The sequence below is a fragment of the Myotis yumanensis genome, unplaced genomic scaffold (assembly GCF_028538775.1).
Source record: "Myotis yumanensis isolate MYYU_CA2020_CCGP unplaced genomic scaffold, mMyoYum1.0.hap1 SCAF_1, whole genome shotgun sequence".
Lineage (NCBI taxonomy): Eukaryota > Metazoa > Chordata > Mammalia > Chiroptera > Vespertilionidae > Myotis > Myotis yumanensis.
In genome coordinates, this window is record NW_027223752.1 from 200,499,442 (window position 1) to 200,521,969 (window position 22,528).

Genomic DNA, 22,528 nt, shown 5'->3' on the forward strand with positions numbered 1-22,528 from the left:
TTGACATTTCCACCATTAAAGGCATCTTAAAGCAGTACTGAAAATGATGTCTTACATGAATATTATTGGAATGGTCAGAATATGATAGCTTATGTACATTAATCACAGGTGCTCAATGACTATTTGTCCAATATAACTGGATTCTCATAAGCTTTGTATTTCTTCCAATACCCAAGATGGGAAACTCAATTAAAACTATAGAAGTCTTTCTTGAATTTATTTGCATTATATCTTTTTTGGAAATAGATTTTCACTATGAGTAATAAGGTAGCTATTTTTAAATATTTTTCAACAAATAATATTAGCATATATTCCAGAACAGCAAATGGTTATATAAATAATAACAATTGTATTAGTAAATAAAAAATAAAAATAATGTGCCTTTATCTGCATATTTTCTAATTTAAAAAAATGAAATGCCAGAGTTAAACACGTATGCCTTCTTCATTTGCCATGCTATTATATATTATATGTAAATTTTGTTTACATATAATCCTAAATAGCTTTTTACTAGTGCTTATAATTTTTGACTTATGAGTTATTTTATCATTAGTACTTCCATTTATAAATTGTCTTTTTGCAGTAAATTTAGAGAGAATTGATTGTAATAGTCTAGTTATGTCACATTATCATCATTCTTACTGGACACTTTAAAAAGTAACGTTTTAAAAACAAAACAATTGCGTGATATTTCTTTAATAATACTCTTAATTTATTATTTATCAAGTTTCTTTGTTTAAAAGTGGATCACATAGTCAAGAATGAAATTTTCAATAGACTTTAAAATAACTTAGAATTCATTTTAGAAGAAAAGAATTATATTCTGGTAATTTTAGTATGGCAGTATATAATGAAGATTTTGATTTTCTTATCCAGATAGAATTCTTTAGTAATCTATTTATTCTTAATGGTAGTATAAGTAGGAGACACTAAAGTGATGTCTCTACTATGATCAATATGCCCATAATATTAAAAGTCAATAATACATATTATTCAGATAAAGTGCCTTACTCTTAATAGAGACAGTAACCCACTTTCACATGCCAATATTAAATACATTTTACTCAAAGTCCTCCATTTTTTTAATCTTCACCCAGGGATATGTTTATTAATTTTAAAAAGAGAGAGGAAGCCAAATAGCTGGTTTGGCTCAGAGGATAGAGTGTTGGCCTGAGGACCAGAGGGTCCGAAGTTAGATTCCAGTCAAGGGCAAGTACCTTGGTTGCAAGCTCCTCCCTGGGCCGGGCCCTGGACCAGGCTCCTGCAGGAGACAACCAATCGAAGTATTTCCCTCACATCGATGTTTCTGTCTGTCTTTCCCTCTCTCTTCCACTCTCCCTAAAAATCGATGGAAAAATATCCTCGAGTGAGGATTAACGAGAGAGAGAGAGAGAAAGAGAGAGAGAAACATTGATGTGAGAGAGAAACATTGACCAGTTGCCTCCTCTACTGGCCTTGACCAGGGATTGAACCCACAACTTAGGTGTTCCCTTATTGGGAATAAAACCCACAACCTTTTTGGTGTATGGGATGACACTCCAACCAACTGATCCACCAGGTTGGGGCAAGTCTTCCAGTTTTAAATGCAGATGTTTAGGCTATTTATTGAAGAATAACTTGTACAAAGTGCACAAGTCATACATAGATCACATACCTTGTACATGTCCACAGAATGGATGCATCTAAATACCCAGTCCCTAGATCTAAAAACAGAAAATCACCACCCCTTAAGCTTCCGTCTTGCTTTCTTCTCAGCACCCTGCAAGGGTAACCACTATTTCCATTTCTGACAATAGATAACCATTTTACTCACAACCTAAAATCTAATCTGTCTTCCAATGAAAATTTCTAGATTTTAAAATGTGTTTTACATTTGTACTGACAGTTAAATGTTATTTTTTATTTAATAGATCCTAAGTGGTGCCCTTCCCGAATTGGCCTGCAGCTAGAACATGGTAAGAGCCAACTTTCACTTATGTATTCATTTAATCTGAAATCCCTTTTTTGTCACCAATAGCTCATATTTATCACTCTTTAAATGGCAAGCATTATAGTAAATGCCATAAATATATTATCACATATGATCCTTACAACATGCTAGTGCTCTATGAATGAGGAATTTTAGTCTCAAAGAGATAACTTTGCCACTCACTGTCAGTAGTGTATTGGAGGCAAGATCTGAACTAATATCTTTCTGTCTCTAAAGCTTTTATTGATCTAATAGAGGCCCGGTGCATGGATTTGTGCACTTTGAAAGAAAATTAATTAGAAGAAATATTTTAATATTGCTATTCACCCTTTCTCTATAGTAGAAGTGTTAACCAAATTCATGATCAACAATGACAAATGGAAACACAGGCGTGCAATCGGTGCCAGTGAGAGCTTTATATATATATAGATAAACTTGCTTAATTAGACCTGCTTTCTGATTTAGCTAAACTTTTTCCAGCCCAGTGAAGCAGCCCAACTTCTCTTTCAGGTAATTGTCAGCAACACAGCAGTAAATATCAACACAAAGCAGATTGTTATTGTAGATCATGCAGGGAGAACAAAGGGTGAAATATTTAACTGCAGCAGTGTTTGACTATATTCTGCACAGTGAGAAAACCCAAAGTCATTTTCAAGTCTACCATTTCTTACTTCTTGTCAGTTGGGTCAAGTTTCTAAACTTTCTAAGTCTCCGTTTTCCAGCTAATGAAAAGAAAATAGGATTCTACCAAGTCTCCTATTTACCTACTTCAGGACTTCTGTGAGGATCAAATGAAATGAGGCACGGGAAAACACTTCATAGACATTTGCTTAAAGTGTAAAATGTTTGCACCTGGCTATAAAGCAAGTTGTGTTCCTGGGCTGAAGAAACTGCAAGGAGGCTAGTCGCTAGGGAGAAGAAGCTGGGCGTTGCTATGTGACATCATTACCTGGCACCCACAGTGACCATTTCTGGGCTGGGCTGTGGGCCGCATTCTGCGCCATGGGTCTCGGCAGCATTGGCTGTGATTTGGTGGGGTGTTGCTCCAGGGTGGTGGCGGGGCCTGTGTCCCACTTGGGGGCAGCTGAGTGTTGCTTTGTCAGCGCCAGGTCTGTGATGTCATTTCCTTGTAAATGGCCGGTGTATATTACAACAGCTCCTGCATTGAGTGCCCTCCCCCTGGTGGTCAGTGCATATCATAGCGACCAGTCGGACAGTTGGAGGGACACTTAGAATATTAGCCTTTTATATATATAGATGTTTCTGCCTTCTATTATGTTCTCAGGAATACAGATTATCTCTTTATCTTTTTTCCCCAGTTTTTGCTATATTAAACCATTTTAAGTGAAGTAAACAGGAGCAGAACCAATTAAATTACGGGGGGGGGGGGATTATTATATCCATTATTAAGCTTTAAGTTTCAATTCTTATTCTCTATTTTTAAAATTTACAAAAATATAATAGCTAAAAAATGAGTCCTGCTAAGAATCACTGTTATTGACATTGGATTAACAAGCCCCTGAAATGTGATTTGTTAAATAAAAGTTGTGGATAGATTGTAAATTTTAGAGGAATACTTAATCAAAGTCCATAATAACAAGGGGCATCTATTAAGAAATTCCAATCTCTAAATTTTTCAATGCAATGGTGAACTGCATTTTTTTCTGGTGCTTTTTAAGTATTTGGACTATCATTTTTCAGATAACATATTCACATATGGACACATAATGACTTCCTTGCATCTCTCTCAGATGTTGCAGTTGCTCTCATTGCTATGGTAGACGTTCCTCCTTTGCCTGAGACCTCTATCTTGAAAACAAAGAAATCCATGTTAGAATCACATGTTCTTGATGGTCTCAAATTCTTCCAAGTTCAAATGTTCAAGACAAATTCTCTTCTGGCTAGAGTTTAAAAGGGAAATCATTGTCTTGTTTATTTTTGTCTTTGCAGGGCCTAGTATGTGCCAGGCACATAAATGCCTTTCAACACATGGATTGTGAAATAACAGAAAATGAAATAGGAGTAGTATTTTCTGAAATTGACTCATATAAAGAAGACTCTGAGAATGTCACAGACATCAATGTCAAATGTAATTGCAATTTGAAGGACACTATAAGGGACTGGGAAATATGTGTTAGTTCAAAATTCCTGGTAAATGTGAACTTTTTACTTTCCCCACATATTTATTTACCTAGTTGAGTGTACCAGTATGTGATCTGAATGAAATACAGCCAAGTGTCCTTGGATATGAATGTGATGATGTATTAAAAAAGAAAAAAAAAAAGAGTCAATTAACTTAGTAAGATAAGCATACTATGGTTCAAAGAAGAGTTTATTTGGGGTAACTCAGAATTTTAAACCTGACTCTCTGCTTACCTATCTACAGAGTCTTTTTTGTAAAGTGGAGCTGATAAAGTACTTAACTTATTTTTTGTAAGATTTTATTTATAAAACACTGTTGTTATGATTTGCACATGGTAGATGCTTTAACAATCATAGTTATAACTATAAATACAGTTATAATATTCAGAAAAAAAGACTTAACAGCAAAATTATTCAAGACCTGAATATTTACATATATATTTACATATATAACAGAATATATTTGCCAGAATGATTATACTACAAACAATGATATCATGTGAATTTAGTCTTTTACAGTTTCCCCACACAAAACTCTTCACTAAAACATAAATAAATTGCAAGCATTGATTTTTATGGGGTAAACAGCAAACATTTATTGAGTTCAAGGGCTCTGCTGAGTTTGGGTAGATGGAGTTGGCCTTACTTGGCTAGGCTTACTAGTAGTCATGCAGCTGTAATCAGTTGATGAGTTGTTGGGGACTGATTGTTCTAGGATATTCACAATTGCAACCACTGCTCTAGTTCTATGTGGTCTCTCATGCTTCAGGAGAGTGTTATGAAGTTGTTGTCATGGTGGAGTCAGGGAGATAGATCTATCTATCTATCTATCTATCTATCTATCTATCTATCATCAGGGGTATAAACAAATAAACACAAGCACTCAAGAATTCCTGAGGCCCAAGTTTGGAACTGGCATCTGATTCCTTGCCTTGCATTCTGTGTGCTAGAGCAAGTCACTAGTCTAGCCCATATTCACAGGGTGAGGAAATAGACACCAATTCTTATTAGGAGGAATTAAAAGTCATATTGTAAGTTGATGGATATGGAAATTGTGAAGAATCGCAGCCATGGTTGCAATAAATCTGTCATACAAACTGAACTCAAATGTGTGCTCCCTTCTCACTTCATTAATTATCAGGACTTCATAATGTCCTGGAAGTAGAGGGTTGAATTTCTGATTCTAGGAATCATTGGCTTTTGACAATAGAAAGGTGAAGCATGGGTAAAGTTGGCCCATGTCTTCCTATCACTGCTCCAACCATCCACACCCTTTATACAACAGCTTTGACAAACCCTTAGGCTCAGAGGTATACACCTTAGTATCTGGACCCTTAATGAGAGGAAATGCCCATGGAAGATGTATTGCTTGAGTTAACTTATGCAGAAAACGCAAGGGCCTTAATTGGCTAAAGTGACATAGGAAATAATGGAATGGGTTCACATTAGACATGTTCTCTTGACCCCACATATTCCTCTCCCTTTGGAAAAGGACATAGGCATGGAACACTAAAGACAGGGGTCCCTGATAACTGAGTCTAAGAGTGGTATAATCTATCTATCTATCTATCTATCTATCTATCTATCTATCTATCTATCTATCATCATCTACCTATCTATATATCATCTATCTATCTATCTATCTATCTATCTATCTATCTATCTATCTATCATCTATCTCTCTATCTATCTATCTATCTATCTATCATCTATCTATAAAAGCCTACATGACCATTATGACCTGATGACCAGACGACCAGCCTATAGCTATGACATGCACTGACCACCAGGGGGCAGATGCTCAACACAGGAGCTGCCCCCTGGTGATCAGTGCACTCCCACAGCCAATCTCCTGTGGCTGACCAATCTCCTGTGGTCCCTCCCCCCACCTGGCCTGCCTGATCGGCCCTGATCAGGACTGTGAGATGGTCTCTATCAGCCCCGATCACCGGCCAGGCCAAGGGAACCCACCCATGCATGAATTCATGCACCAGGCCTCTAGTTAATGATATGTCTGGATTCTAGCAGATTGTTTTATTCACATATCATATTGATGGAACCACATTTTAAAACATAATGACAGCACTCTGTTCCTTGAAGTTAGCAAAAAATAGATAAAAGAGTAGAAACTGATCACCTCCCCAAGGATGTCTATAGGGCTATGTTGGAAAGATGTTTTCAGTACACTTTCAAGGAATGAAATGTCATCAGAATTCTTTCTTTTTTCATTATTAACATATCATGTTGTTATACGTGATTGTCACACCAACATTGCTGACCATTTGGATGTCAAAGTCTTTACCTTGATACATGCTTCCCATTGATGTGCAACAAATTATCACAAATTTAGCAGCTTAAAATAACACTAATTTATTAGCTTGAAGACACAATGTGGCTGGATTCTCTGCTCAATAACCTTTGCTGTATATTTCTCTAACTACTTTGAAATTCTGGAGTGCTAGAAAGTTCTGTCTTTGTTTCCATTGTCTTCTTTTAAAACTGAATACATAAATAACGTCATCAAGCCTCATGATTTTAAATTTTAATGATTTTCAAGTACCTATAGAAACATCTGCCCAACTGCCTACTGAAGAGCTCCCACTTACTAGTAAATGTCTGACTGTTCTCACACACTTACCACACCCTAACTAAAATCTTAATTTTCACCCACCAATCCTGCTCCTTTCTCAATCTTTTTCATGTCAGTTAATGAGGTTGCAATGCACCTAATTGCTCAGGCCAAATATCTAAGGCCAGTATCTCACTGAATCCTTTCTTCTCAAGTTAAATCTACTCTATGTTTAAAATATATCTGTGACTGATGAATTTTTAACATTTACACAACTGCCACTTTAGTCCAAACAAACATTATTCACCTCTTGACAAATTCTAAGTTCCTCCTAAATAATCTCCTTGCTCTTTTCCTCTCTTTTTCACACAGTATCCACTGTGGTCTTTTTAAAAGGTAAAAAGCACTCCCCTGGTGCTTTGCAATAACCATTGAAATCATTTTATCCCAAATAATTTATCTTAGAATAAAATCATTTAGAGAACAATTGAGATATTTATGTACTGACACCCAAAATTATACTTTAAAAGTACCTTATATCATATTTTATCATGACATTGTCTAATGTTACATTTTCTTAGAACACAATAGGATATTAGCTACTGGCAGTCTACTATGTTTAGATAGCATTGGAAAATTACTGTGCATTTGCAAATTTGCTAGATATATTTTATAAAATGGGTATATTCACATTTTATTTCACTCCAAAAACGTACTATACATCATGATTTCTGTGTTAAATTCATCTTAGATTTTGTTGGTTGCTCATAAAATTTATTTATCACTTTGCTTTGAAATTGTATTAAAATAATATTTCTTATTATTTAAGGTGGGCCTTTTCTGAAGGACTACATAACCATTCAAAGTGTTGCGGCATCCTCCATTGTCACACTCTATTTTACAGACCTAGGTCGGCAGGTCAGATGGACTACGGTAAGTATTAGTTTAAAATGCAATGTAAATGCCCCCACGTTATGATGTGAAATATTTGCTGATGTGAAATATTTCTGTCAAATAATTTATAGTGAAACAAAATATTGTACTGAATGGTGTGTTAAATTGTCCATATTTACTATGAGCAGTGGCTAACATTCCATACAAGAATTGGAACAATGGAAGAAGGAACAATTGAAAGAAGGAAGATAAATTTCTTTTTATATGTTAGTCTATCCAGTGACTGATGGCCTCATTTCTGCTCCCTCTATGCCTTGTCAGCTTAAATGATATTTATTCAGCTTTCTTTCTAGGAGCCTGGTGATAAAGAAGATCTTTTTTGACATTGGAAAGAAGGGAGATAAAATATTCAATAGAAATGGTCTAACAGGGGACGGGCATTTTGGAAACTAAGAGTAAAGTAGTAAGACTTCTTTGGATGTTGTTTGGGCTCTACTTGGAGGAGAAGCTTTCAAAGTGGTAGTGATTATATCCAAGTCATTAAAAGAATGCAGACTACACTAAAAGACTTGGAGGACTCAGAAACAGAGAAAATACTTGACAGCAGTTCACAAGTTTTGTGCTATTCATGAGTAATGGAATACATTCAGTAACAAGAAGTACTTGTGATATTTAGAAACAGAGGCAATGAAATGTTTAATCTAATAAATACTTTTGACACTGATATACAAAGAATAATGCAATCATTATATTTTTCAGTTAAATAAAACTTAATTACATTGTTTAGACTTTAAATATTTTTTCTGATTGTACTCTGTTAGATATCTGTGATGTGATTACACTTTTAATAATTTCTATTCAAAATGGCTTTCCTTTTTGCCAGCATTAGCAATCAAGGTTATCATCTATACTGCTTTGAGTTTTTCTTTTATCTAACGGTAATCAATTTTTAAATTATTACAAACAAGGTATTTTTTGCATTATTATTTAATTCTCAAAAAGGGAAATTCAAGTTTGTGTTCATTCATTAAAATACTGTCTCATTCTCTATTTTTCTAACAATTCCTCCTTTAACATATATAATCTTCCTGCATATTATATATGTTACATATACATTCACTTTTTTGTTAATTTAGTTTCCAAAGTTTTTTGAGCTTTTGCATATTAGTTTGATGCACTAAAAACTGAGTTTAGAATATTGAATCTTTATGAAGTGTACTTTAATGTTTATAAAACAATCTATTGACAAAGGCATTGGGTAAGCAAAGGGTTTAATACTTAAATGTGATATCCACAGATGTTTGCTAAAAGAGATTTTGAAAAGCAGATTTTGATCTGCAAAGGTTAAAATATTCAGAGTCTTTGTCTACATTTATGATGAAAAGGGAATTCTGTCTACAGAAGTTGTCGACAGAGTAAGTGGCATTAACTGTGAGTTCATTAGAAACCCCAGCTGCACCTTTGGATAAGCACTGAGGAGAAAAAGTGCTAAGGTGGAATTCTATGAAAATGCTACTAGAAAATTATAGCCTATCTGAGAGGAGAGTCATTTAGGTGAAAGAGAGAACTCTGGAAATAGACTAGATATTTTTAAATCAATCCTATCGTTCACATAACCTTTTCCTCCAAATGAGTCACTCCTATTAACTGCTAAAAATATGCACATTACTTCCACTTTATATCAACTAAATTATAAATAAAAGAAATACTTTATCACACATAACATTCTTGCTTATTTATAAAATATTAACATGAACTCTTAGAATAGAAGCATTATCATAGTGAAGTTTTTTGTTTTGTTTTTGTTTTTTAGAAACAATCTCTTTAATTTAGCAAGGTCAATAATAACACTTAATATTTTGTATCAAGTGAGAGTGTGTTGTCACAGGATTATTGAGAAAATTACACTTATTGAAAGACTTAGGAGAACAGGTTAATATTATAAACTCCTCTATAGAAAAGCTAATAACTAGAGTAGACTAAAGATCTTACAGTTTTCATCATTATACATTCATTCATATTGCTCTATGAATCTATGCTCAATTTGTTGCATAGATTCATGTATATACCAGCAGTACCAGATACAGAATTTGTCCATGCCCACAAGGGACTTCTACATGTCACCCAATGTATGTTCACACACTCTCTTACCTACCCCGGAGCAACCACCAATCTGCATCTCTATATTTTTGTCATGTGGTGAGAGCTATATAAACAGAATCAGTTTTTTGAGGTTGATGTTTATTTTTCTAGAAGTATATACCTTTGGGATCCATCTGGTTGTTTTAAGTGTCAATACTCAGCTCTTTTTTATTTAATAACTAGAGGCCCGGTGCACAAAAATTTGTGCACTGGGGGGGAAGAGGGGGCACCCCTCAGTCCGGTCTGTGCCCTCTCTCAGTCTGGGACCCCTCAGGGGATGACCACCTGCTGGCTTAGCCTGCTCCCTGGGGGATTGGGCCTAGATGGCAATCAGACATCCCTCTGGCAGCCTGGCAGCCCAGGGGATGTCCACTTGCCAGCGGGGAGCAGGCCTAAGCTGCAGTCAGACATCCTTAGAGCTGCTGAAGAGGCAGGAGAGGCTCCCACCACCACTGCTGTACTGGCAGCCATCAGCCTGGCTTGTGGCTGAGCAGAGCTCCTCCCATGTGAGAGCGCCCTGACCACCAGAGGGCAACTCCTGCATTGAGCGTCTGGCCCCTGGTGGTCAGTGTGTGTCATAGTGACCAGTCATTCCCAGTCTTTCTGCTGTTAGGGTCAGTTTGCATATTATGCTTTTACTATATAGGATAGAAGCCTGGTGCACAGGTGGGGGCCAGATGGTTTGACCTGAAGGGTGTCCCGGGTCAGGGTGGGGGTCCCTCTTGGGTGCCTGGCCAGCCTGGGTGAGAGGCTGAGGGATGTTTTCAGGTAGCTCGCACCCCCTTTAGGGTGGGGGTTCCCACTGGGGTACCTGTCCAGCCTGGATGAGAGGCTGAGGGCTGTTTTCAGGCTGCCCGCACCCCCTTCAGGGTGGGGGCCCCCACTGGGGTGCCAGGCCAGCCTGGATGAGGGGCTGAGGGCTGTTTTCAGACTCCAAGCACCCACTTCAGGGTTGGGGGTCCCACTGGAGTGCCTGTCCAGCCTGGATGAGGGGCTGAGGGCTGTTTTCAGATTGGCCAAGCCTGCAACTGAAGCTCCCAGTCTCTCCTTTTTTTTCTTTTTTTTTTTATTCTGGGATTTATTTACCTTCTGTAATTGAAACTTTGTTGCAGCTCCAGCTCCAATGCCAGGCTGTCTGAAAGCAGGTTTCTGGGGTTTGTTTTGCTTCTATAATTGAAACGTAGTTGCAGTTCGGAGCTGTGGCTTTCAAGCTCAGAGCCAGGCACAGCAGGTGGGGAACCTTGGCTTCCTCCATCGCCTGGGCAACCAAGCCTCATGTTTGCTTCAGCTGTGTGGCTGCCGGCCGCCATCTTGGTTGGCAGTTAATTTGCATATCACCCTGATTAGCCAATGGGAAACGTAGTGGAGGAATGGTTAATAACTATGTTTGTCTATTAATAGATAGGATATTCAGTTGTATGGATGGAGCAGAGTTTGTTTAACCATTCAGACATTGACAGACATTTGGGTGGTTTTCAGTATTTTGCTATGACAAATATAGGTATTATATTTCAGTGTGTATAGGTATTTCTGCAAACATAAATTTTTATTATCGGGACACAGTGTTGAGTTTCAAGAGTACTTTTTCTATTCTAGATACAAATTCTCTATCTGACATGTGGTTTATGAATATTTTCTCTCACTTTTTAACTTGTCTTTTCATCATGTTAACAAAATTTTGTTGTTACTGTTGTTGTGCAAAATGTTTTCAACTTTAATGCATTCTAAATTATTAATGTTTTTTCTTAAGGATCTTGCCTTCCTTGTCATATATAAAAATGTTGCCTAGTGCTGAATCTGGCAGTTTTGCTCCTATATTTTCTTCCAGTCATTTAATAGCTTTATATTTTACATTTTAATCATAGTTTCTTTTTATCATAAAGGATTATCTATTTTTTATTGCCAAAGTTAACATTTTCTTTTAATTTGCCTCATGTATTTCATAATATATTTTCTGTTTTGTTTTTTCCTTGCCCAATTTTGGATTTATTCTGGTACTTCTTTTTCTTTTAGACTCCCTATTATTTTGGTAGTTATGGCTTCTTTTTTAGTAACTCTAGTGGTTACCCACATCATTACAATATGAATCTTAAAATATTAAATACTAATATAATTCTGTTAAGTGAATACTAATATAATTTGCTTGATATAAGTTTACTAATGGGAAGAGACTTCATAGATAGTTGAACAACTTTTAACATAGTTGAGCTCCTCCTGGCTTATGTCCTATTGTTGTGATATATTCTAATTTTTCTATTTTTTATTTTATTTAAAGCAACATTATGTGGCCAAATTTTATTTAGATTTATCTTTTTATGACATTTTAGTTCTTCTTAATGGTGAGCTTACATGTAGAAAAATTATTCTTTCTGAATAACATCTTTAGTGTTTATTGTAGTTCTGCCACTAATGAATTCTCTCAATTCTTGTTCATGTTAAAATGTGTTAATTTAACTTTTATTCTTGAAGAATATTTTTGTAGAAAATAATTCTATATCTGCAGTAATTTTTGCCTTTATTCAAAAAACTTCATTATTTTGATTTTTTGATGTCCATTGTTTCTGTTAAAAAGTCTACTATATGTCTCTGAAATTAATGTGTCTGACTTTATAATTTTCTTTTGATTGATTATCAGTAGTTAGACTATGGTGCTCACAGTTATGTTTATGTTTCTATTTATCCTACTTTGGTTTTAGAGTGTAGTCCTGAGTCTATGGTTTTGCATATATATTTAACCTAAAAAAATAGTTAGGATATTCTCTTCATCTTTTGATTCTTTATTATTCTCTTTGTAATCTCCTCCTTCATATTACATTTCAATATACCTTGTTTCATAGTTTTCAAATATCTTCTAAAATTCTCAACTTTGTCTTTTATTTCTTTTTTAAAAAATATATTTTTATTGATTTCAGAGAGGAGGGGAGAGGGAGAGAGAGATAGAAATAGCAATGATGACAGAGAATCATTGACAGGCTGTCTCTTGTAGACCCCCTACTGGGGATCGAGCCAGCAACCTGGGCATATATTCTTGATCAGAATCGAATCTAGGACCCTTCAGTCAGCAGGCCAATGCTCTATCCACTGAGCTTAATCGTCTAGGACTGTCTTTTGTTTCTTTAAATATAAAAAAGACAAGTTTCTTTTTCTTAGTATATCTCTGATAATTCTGTTAAGTGAATCTTCAGTTCATCTATTTTGAATTTCTGCTCTTTCTCTTGGTTTTGGTCACAATACCTACCTTTCTTGTATAACTGCATATTTCAGCCTTAGTGAAGAAAAATTTGCAAAAATAATTAAAGACAGCAGGAGGCTGAGAGTAATGTTATCTTCTGTCACAGGTAACTTATCATCCTACAGATGGACCAATGGCACTATTGGGTCCAGGTCATTTTAACCCAATCCGTGATTCCAGCTGAGCTTCCGTCCCTGCAAAGATAGATCTATTTCAGATTTATCTTCACTCCTATGTATGCCCCTACCCAAAATTATGTAGATTATATAAGGCCACCTCTACCTTTAAAAGATAACAAGCAACAGTTTTAAATCCTTGCATTCTCAGATACCTTCAATAGATTTGGTGCTCTTATCAGTCTGTGATTAGGCTTCAAGTCCCAGGTCAATCACTACACTAAAGCTCTGTTTAAAGAGTCTTTTAACTTTCTCATTTTTCGATGAGTTAGTAACTCTTTGAAGCCTAAAAAATATTTTCCTCACTGATCTCATTGGAATGCTTTGTTTGAATAGCCTTGAATAAAAGTCTGCATTATATGTTATTCATATAGTGGTTCAATTAAACCTTCTAATATCACAGTAGCTTCAATAGTACTCATTGAATGCAATGTGATATTACTATTGGGAAATGCTCTCATAATTTTAGTTTGTAGGTCTATCTTCAGAAGATTAAAGTTGGCATTACTTTATTTTCAACACCTGCAATTCATTTTGTTCTCCACTATAAATTTCAATTTTAGAAAATAAGTAAATCCAGCAGCTAATAATTAAAAAGTTTTTTTAAGAGAGAATGAAATGCATCAAGCACAGCTTAAACATAGGGATTCTGTTATTGCCTACTTCCTTTTTCAACTTAGACACATAGCGACTTGAATGTTCCATAGAAGTTCCAAGAAATCATAATTATCTACTTTTCCCAGTAGAAGTAGTGAATTTAATGTTTAAAGCAAGACATTAGTCTAAGACACATAACTTTCATAATGGAGAAACGTGGATGTAATTCGATATTGGAAATAAATTGGAATTTACAAGTGAAGATCTTCAGAGAAAAAAAGCAAGTGCATCTGCTTTTTCTGATTATAGAAACTCTATTAAATTTTTGAATTATACTAGAGTTTCTAGGCCTTGTAAATTTGTCTGGCTTGTGTGGGCTTATACCTGACATATTTGCTCATTATTTTGGTTTTGTTTTTTCTCCTTTTTTAGAGTAAGAACAATTTCTTTTTCAGAAGGCTATCATTAATATTTGTCTATATAGCCCTTCTTTTTATTTATTCTGAAACCATTTTCTGATTACATTTCATGTTTATTAAAGCATATCTTCTCTCTTTTATTTGCGCCAAATAGACTTTTTCTTGAAAGATGCATTGTCCAAATGTTAGTTCTGGTTATTTCCAAGTGCTTTATTCTTGAGTACTGTTTTAACCTCATGTTTTAGCGTGAACAATACTTTTGATAGAATATCAGGCCTTCTAGAACATATTATTATAAGCTAGCTGTCTCTCTCAATTTATTTTTAGGAGAAGATGGAGAGAGGATTGAAGTTTAATTTCCTCTGATCTAAAAAAACTTCACGTTTGTGATGGCATTTTGATTAACCTAATAGAGAGTGGTGTTTGGTCCAGGTTGACTGTTGTTCACAACATTTTTCATATCTGATGTATTAGCAAGAGCATTTGCTCAAAATTGTTTTGATTAGATGGTGTTGAAATAAATATTTTAAACTTTTTCTTGTAATAAACAATCAATTTCCTCATTATTTTAGAGTATTGACTAGACTCTATTTAGTAGACATTCAAAAGTGGTAATATTTTTCTTCATATCTGAATAATCAGGCATGTTGCATGCCATAAATTAATATTGTCTTTCAGTAAAAAGGTTGCTTTTATACTGAACTTATTAGATGTTGCATCATTTTACACTTTTTATTTATTGATTTTAGATATAGATAGATATAGGTAGAGAGAAACATCAAATTGTTGTTTCACTTGTTAATGCATTCTTTGCTTGATGCTCACATGTACCCTAACTATGGATTGAACCCACAATCTTGGTCTATCAGGACTATGCTATAACCAACCGAGCTATCTTGCTAGGGCCCTTAGATGTTACATTGTTTTTACCCTCATGTACAAGTCTTCCTTGTCTTCTGAGATGATAAATATTGTTAAAAGGAATAATTATAACTAGAAACACCAACATATATAAATAGCTATTTATATGTGTATGCATATACACATATAATTACATATATGTATGTGCATATATATAACATATATATCATATATTATAACCATATAACTATACCAAATATTCACCAACTACTGATAAAAAAATACAAGTTGTACTTAATGTTCACAGTTGCATATTTGAGAAAAACATGCACAAGTTTTCGTTCTTGGAAATTAATAAAAATTGGCAAAGACAAGGTAGGAATGGTAGTCAAATTTATCATTGCCATGTATGTCTCCTTTCTCCTCCCCATGAATGCATGCAGGTAAATTACTTTCCCTTCTTTGAAAATTCCAGGGAGTAACTTTAACCTGGCTTTAGCATAGAAACCAAACCGAATAATGGACAGTTACTGGATTGAAAAAACTATTAGAAGCAGTTAGCTGGATAATTTTTTGCAGTAATATGGTGTGGTTTCTAATAATAAATATTTTCAAATCTTCTGATTGTCTCTCCATAGATGAGATATTTGCCACCATATATACAGTTGTCCTCAGCTCCAGAATCAGAGAGGAAGCCTTTAAATTACTCATTCAGACTCAGAATTAAAGTCTACAACTTTCAAAAGAGAGAACTGTATTATATAAATTTGAATCAGGGTGGAATCAATTGAGTTCAACATTACATTGTCATAAAAAGACTGGAAAAAAAAAGATAAGACAGGAAGGCACAGTAGCCTATACCATTCAGTGACAGGGACAGTTCCCATAGAAAATGGAGTATGTATGTGTCTGGGAGACATGAAGAAATGTATTTATAACAGTTTGGTTATTTAAACAAAAACTCCCTGCACTATTTATGAAGAAATCATTACATTAGGTTTAATATTTATTTTTATTTTAAATTTACTATGTATATTTGTCCTCTTTATTTCTTGGCTGTTTCTTTCAAGGGAGAATTCCTGTTATTTGCATCACCAACTCATGCAGTAGGCTAAATCTGTAGGTATACCTATGGACAGAGCAAACCTTAATAACATCTATAAACATTTATTGTTTATTCTAAATTACTTTCTTATTTTCAGGTATAATAACTAAACCTTAATAAAATCTATAAAAATGTGTTCTTTAATCTAAATCATCTTCTTACTTTCAGGTATTTTTGGCTGAATACACAGGACCCCTGTTACTATATCTCCTCTTTTATTTGAGGATCCCATTTATATATGATGTGAAAGAGAGCTCTAGAAGGTCCCGCCACCTAGTGGTACAGTAAGTAATACATATGGCACATATAAATTAAAGCATTGAACAAGGATACAGATTTTATGTTAATAAGTGTTGTTTGTACAATCAATTACCATGCATTCAATTTTAGGGAAATATATTTAGGCAACCATGAATAATGTTTACATACCAACTTGCAAATTTATAAGCAAGGAATTCAATATAATTTAAAATAGAGGTAATTTAAGTTATTAATACACTTAGCAAGAGAAATCTGGAAATTTAGAAATATCAAAAAAGCTTAAAATTATAAAATGGAAAGGCCTTGTATAGAGCATAAAATATAAAACATTTCTCTAAAAATATGGACAACATTGCATAGAAAATACATGATTACCTAAGTCATAAACAGGGGGGAGGGAGGATTTTTAACAAGTTTCCTTTAGTAAGTAAAAATCCAAAGTAAAATTTTACTTTGAAATAAGACATACAGGGAAAAAAAAGAATAGGATAGTCATAAAAACAAAATAAGCAGAACATACAACTATGGCATTTTGTGGAAATAATTAACCTCTCTTTCTCTCTCTCTCTCTCTCTCTCTCTACCAAATTAAAGAGAAATACTGTTTAAGATACTACATTGAGATGCAAAAATTTAGGATTAACAATTTAACACAAAGAACCTGATTAAATGAAAGCATTCTAAGTGAGTTAAGCAGATTTTAGGCCTTAGGGATACTCAAAGACAGAGAATGACTTGACTGTGAATTTGACATCTCAAATCAAGCTTTTCCTTGCCCTTAATGTCTGTACTCCAGCCGCACTGACCTCCCTCCTTGTCCTTATACTTCCCATGTCCCCCTTCACACCAGGCATTTATACATGCCGTCCCTATTCCTCCATCCGCATCTCCTCCCTCTTCCTTATCTCTCACTCAAACTTCAAATAGAAGCTCAATATTTCGTACTCAGGGTAGCCATTGCGATTCCTTCCATGGCAAAAATGCTACTAAAGTGCTTTTCCTTTATATGTTTTTACTTTAAAATTACATATTCACTATCATTTGTCTTTCCTTCTATAGAGTTAAAGTTTTGTCATGAAATACTTTGATGTTCCATCTATCTTCACTGCTTAACACATTGTCTGATTTACAGGGAATATGCAATAAAAATGTTTTGAATGGTAAGATAGACAAACGAATTATATACATATTTATTTTACAATGCACTCTTGTAGAGTATAAAAGAGAAAAACCTGACATTGATGGGAGGTCTGAAGTAACTTTTCTAAGAAAGTTGCATTTGAACTTTTTTCTTTGTTTTCTGGAAAGATGGTCAGGTCAGTATAGAACAGGTTGCTCAGGGGCCTTTGGACAAAACATATGTCTTTCTTTTTGTTAAGTGAAGAGAACAATGAATTCATTTGGAAAGATTATGGGGTGAAGAGTTCATAAGAAGAATGCAATTACACTCAGTTTTTAGACCAAAGATATAACATGTACCAGATTTATAGCACAGCATGGAAAAGGGACACCCCTCACCCCTGCCTGGTCGTCTCAAAGCAATTGGATGACTATTGGTTACTATTCTTAAACACAAACACATCATATTTTATAACCTCTCAGTAATAAATGTATTTTTGCAACGTAGTTCAAAATAGCAAATATGTTGACTTTATATGAAATCATTCCAGAGCAGAAACACACAAATACACAAACTACTTCTGAAATGTAAGTGTCTAGTAGAGCTCTATAAAATAATCACAAGGCTCCTAAGGCAAACACATTTCAGGATGGATGCTATACTTTCTTATGGTTAAAAAGATCAAATTTCAAATGCTATATTCACTTGCCACTTACTCTAATGTTAATCCTCCCAAAATGCTTTGAATCAAATCACAGTCAAAATATTTTTCAGGTAGGTTTAGATTTACATGTGACTCAACAGCCACACAATTCTTAGAAGCCTCTACACACTACGGCTAAGGCCAAATTACTTGCGGGATCTTTCTTTCCATCGGCAGTGAAGGGTGGTCCACAGCTTTATATAACGGTTATTCTTCAATTCAGTCAGTAGTACTTAAGATAGAGGCTACCTACTCAAAATTACCACGGCCTCTCCCACCAGAGGGATTGAGTAAACCAGCTGCACTGTGGCTAAGAACACACCTCCTTACAACTTCTTGCTGCATCATCAGGAATGGAAAAAGACACCAGAGAACCTTTTCTGCACTCAGCATTCATAGTTTGATTATGTGCCTTAAATGCAAGAGGACACATTAGATATTTAGACATATTATCCCTGTTTAGTTCACCCACCTCATTAACTCCGTATTTTCAGATCATCCCTCAGACACACCACCATGTACGTAGAATTTCTCCTTAACTAAACCCATACTAAATTTCCTATACACTCTCCATTTCAATAAACTCTACTGTCCTCTATTTGTTACCTTCTTTTTTTATTTTATTGATTTTTTGCAGAGAGGAAGGGAGAGAGACAGAGAGCCAGAAACATCGATGAGAGAGAAACATCAATCAGCTGCCTCCTGCACATCTCCCACTGGGGATGTGCCCGCAACCGAGGTACATGCCCTTGACCGGAATCGAACCTGGGACCCTCCAGTCCGCAGGCCGACGCTCTATCCACTGAGCCAACCCGGTTTCGGCTGTTGCCTTCTTAAGTCCTCCCCAACTCTGGGAATTCTTCCACTGTGACCTGAAAATTCAAAGTCCATTATTAGCAAAATCTCTTCTCTCTTCAGCATTTGTCTGATTATTGCTTTCATATTCTTCCTCAAGAATACCTGATACACTGCCTCCCTTGATGCTCTGTAAAGTTGAGACTTACTTTGTAGATAAAATAAACAAATACAAGTTGCATTGGCTCCATAGAAAATGAAACTCAAACTTAATTTATGGCACTTGCTAAAGGACAACCAGACAATGAAAAAGTTACTCTGAATATTATAAAATGTCATATGCATTCTAAGTAGGTTTTGGATATTTTTAAAACTTGTAAATTATCTGCTTCAATTTAGAGTCATTTTGATATGAGCACATTTGCAATTATTGTATTCCGGAGCAGGTGTGAATATATAGCCTATGATGGGTATATCATATATTTCTAGTGTCATCAGAAGTAAATTTATAGAGTGTTTTAACAGTACTTTCATTTTAAATAAGTTTTTAAATTTCTGGAATAAAAGTATTTAAAAAAACACCAGTGTTTTGATTACTGGAAATACTATTTCCTAATATAGAATATCAGAGTGAACTAAAAAAGAAATGCATAAGGAAAGCCATATTTATAGAAGGGAATTTAATGTGTTCATGTTTTTGTTTTTGTTTCTAGCTTGGCCTGCTTCTGTCATTGTATACACTATATTCGATATCTTTTGGAAACCTTATTTGTTCACAAAGTTTCTGCAGGGCATACACCTTTGAAAAATTTGATAAAGGTCAGGATTAATATGTTTTACAATTGTAATTATTATTGAGATATTTTGTGTATTGAACTATTTGCAAAATAATTCAAACATGTTTATTTTCCTCAAGTCTAGGGTTTTTGTTGTTGTGGTTGTTTGTTTGTTTGTTTGTTTGTTTTTATCTATTCAACTTATCAGCATATCTTAAACAATCTGTTCTGAAATGCCATTCCTTGGAGCTGCCTTCATCCAGTAACAGTACATAGAAACCTTTTATTTTGGAAAAAACTTAGCATTGAATTCATATTCTTTAAGAGAAAAAACCTCATATATGAACCCTCCTATAAATATACATTTGTGTGATTGAAGTAATGATACTGCACCCATTTTTATGATGTTTTTGTTCTTCAAATAAAAGGTAAATGCAACAGTTACTAACTGTTAAATAACTATCAAGAAAATAGGAAATTTTCTGAAACATTGATATGGAAATATACATTAGATAACATGCCACAATTCAAATGTCCAATTCAAATTTATTTTCCAATTCAAAATTTACTTTCAATATTACTATATCCCTACTAAAATCTTGCTTTTCCCTCCAAATATCTGTTTTCTAAAAATTTGAATGAGGCAGCCATTTCATTGTTGTCATTGTAAAGAAACCACAGAAGTCTATAATTCTTAGAAACCTCAGAAATCATTTAGACTAGTTTCTCTTTTGACAGAAGGTATTAAAATGTATTATACAGGGCAAGATCGGTGTTATAGCCTAGAACTTCTAAAATTAGCCAATTGCCCTTTCTAATCAATCAACATGTATTACTACTAATGGTTCAAAAATTCATTCTTTTGTTCATTTACATTTGGGAAATGATTATTGATATATCTTATCTAATATATAATTTATTATTTTATTACTTCATATTTCTTACTGGATGGATAAAATTATTCTAGCAAAATATACTTACATTTACTTTCTATCATGAATACCCATTTATATTAATAAGGGTTGAACAAAGAAATGCATTACTTGAATGATATTAAATAAGTATTTTTAAAATGTTAATATACTGGGTGAAGAAGAATTTCATTTATCCAACTTAGAAAATGTATACCATTTTTCATGTAAATCTATTGTAGTGTGACATATAAATGTATGGAATGGTTTAAAATGATGAGATATAATATATATATATATATATATATTTTTTTTTTTTTTTCTAAATCTTATCTTGTGTTATTTGTAGGGCTGTGCCTTTTATTGGGGATTCACTTCCTGGATTGCCTACTACATTAATCACCCACGGTATACACCACCATGTATGTAGAATTTCTTCTTAACTAACCCCATACAAAATTTCATGTAAACACACTCACATAAAACTAAAAGAAAGAAGTGGAATTGTTAAAACAAATGGTGAGCTTATCAGATAATTATACCTTTTTGTACTTTGTATATTTTAACTTTCCCACCATGAAAAAGATTACATTAGGACATTGTATTAAGTTCCATTTTAAATGTTTTTAGATTGCAAAGGTATCATTCCAAAAAGTCAATTATATAACCCTTAATACTTTTGATTAGAGGGTAGTGATATCCAATGAACCTTGCCTGAATTATGTGTGTAATGTGACAATCGAAAATATGAGTCTTTACCTACCATCTTCTCCTCTTTTCTAGCATTTGGAAACAGGCAAGTCACAGTATCAGCTATTAATTTTCTGGTATGTATGTATGTATTATTATTATTATTATTATTAGCTAGTCATGCTCCAATTGTGATATTATTAAGATGCAAAACAGAATATATTTGAGTATTTGCCTTTAGATAATGTGACCTATTTTTATATAAAGTGCCTAATGGTATTAAATGAGGTATATAATATGACTTTCCATTATTAAGTCATTAATTCTCTAAATCTTTTAATCAAAATGTTCTACTCATCTATGAAGGATAATTAGAATTATTTTGAGGAAAGTAAGATTGGAAAAAAATTATACTCAGTAATTCTTATTGTCTGCAAATTTACCAACTTATATTTAAGAGCAAAAAGTTTTACAAGTTTAACATATGAACATCCAAAAACCATTTTAGCATGATAGTTAAAACATAATTATGAAAACATAGTCAGCTTTTTTTTAATGAAACATGAAATATTTCCTAATTGTTCTCAGTTTAGTGCTTCAGATCATTTTATTTAACTTACCAAGTGATCAACCTGGTAAGTCTAGTACCATTTTGCACTGTGCATAATTATTACAATATATTATTGACTATATGCCCTATACTATATTGAGCTTTTGTACCCCCTCCCCTTATATTGAATTTATTGGAGTGACACTGGTTAACAAAATTATACAGGTTTCAAGTACACAATTCTAAATCATATCATTTGTACGCTGTATTGTGTGTTCACCACCCCAACTCAGGTTTCCATCCATCAACATTTATTTCCCATACCCTTTTCCACTTCCATCTACCTTCCCTCCTCCCAGCTCTCATCATGAAGTAATTCATGTTGATGCTTTTATTGCTAACCTATGCTGTACCATGTCTAATGCTCTCTGTGGAGTAACTACTTAGTTAATTTGAGCAAATGGAAGAATGAATTAATGGATAAACAAAACAAAAAGCACATATTTGATCTTTATTTAGATGTGTTTTTATATCACATCTGATTGTTTCTCTCATCCTCATCTTCCCTATGATTTCATTTTTTTATTTTTTGTAATTTCTTTACTATTATTTATTCC

At 34.1% G+C, this 22,528-nt stretch overlaps 1 protein-coding gene across 3 annotated transcripts in view; it reads left to right on the plus strand.

Annotated features, from left to right (window-relative positions):
- TECRL (trans-2,3-enoyl-CoA reductase like) overlaps nt 1-22,528 on the plus strand; it is a 93,224-nt gene that overhangs the window by 52,963 nt on the left and 17,733 nt on the right. For 2 of the 3 annotated variants that reach the window (XM_070395821.1, XM_070395839.1), the window contains exons 4-9: nt 1,911-1,955; nt 7,510-7,613; nt 16,275-16,390; nt 19,698-19,803; nt 21,021-21,093; nt 21,455-21,498. In XM_070395821.1, the coding sequence (XP_070251922.1) occupies nt 1,911-1,955; nt 7,510-7,613; nt 16,275-16,390; nt 19,698-19,803; nt 21,021-21,093; nt 21,455-21,498 (488 nt within the window). Of the gene's footprint in view, nt 1-1,910; nt 1,956-3,919; nt 4,059-7,509; nt 7,614-16,274; nt 16,391-19,697; nt 19,804-21,020; nt 21,094-21,454; nt 21,499-22,528 lie in introns of those variants that run through there. The other variant, XM_070395830.1, reaches the window with a different exon arrangement.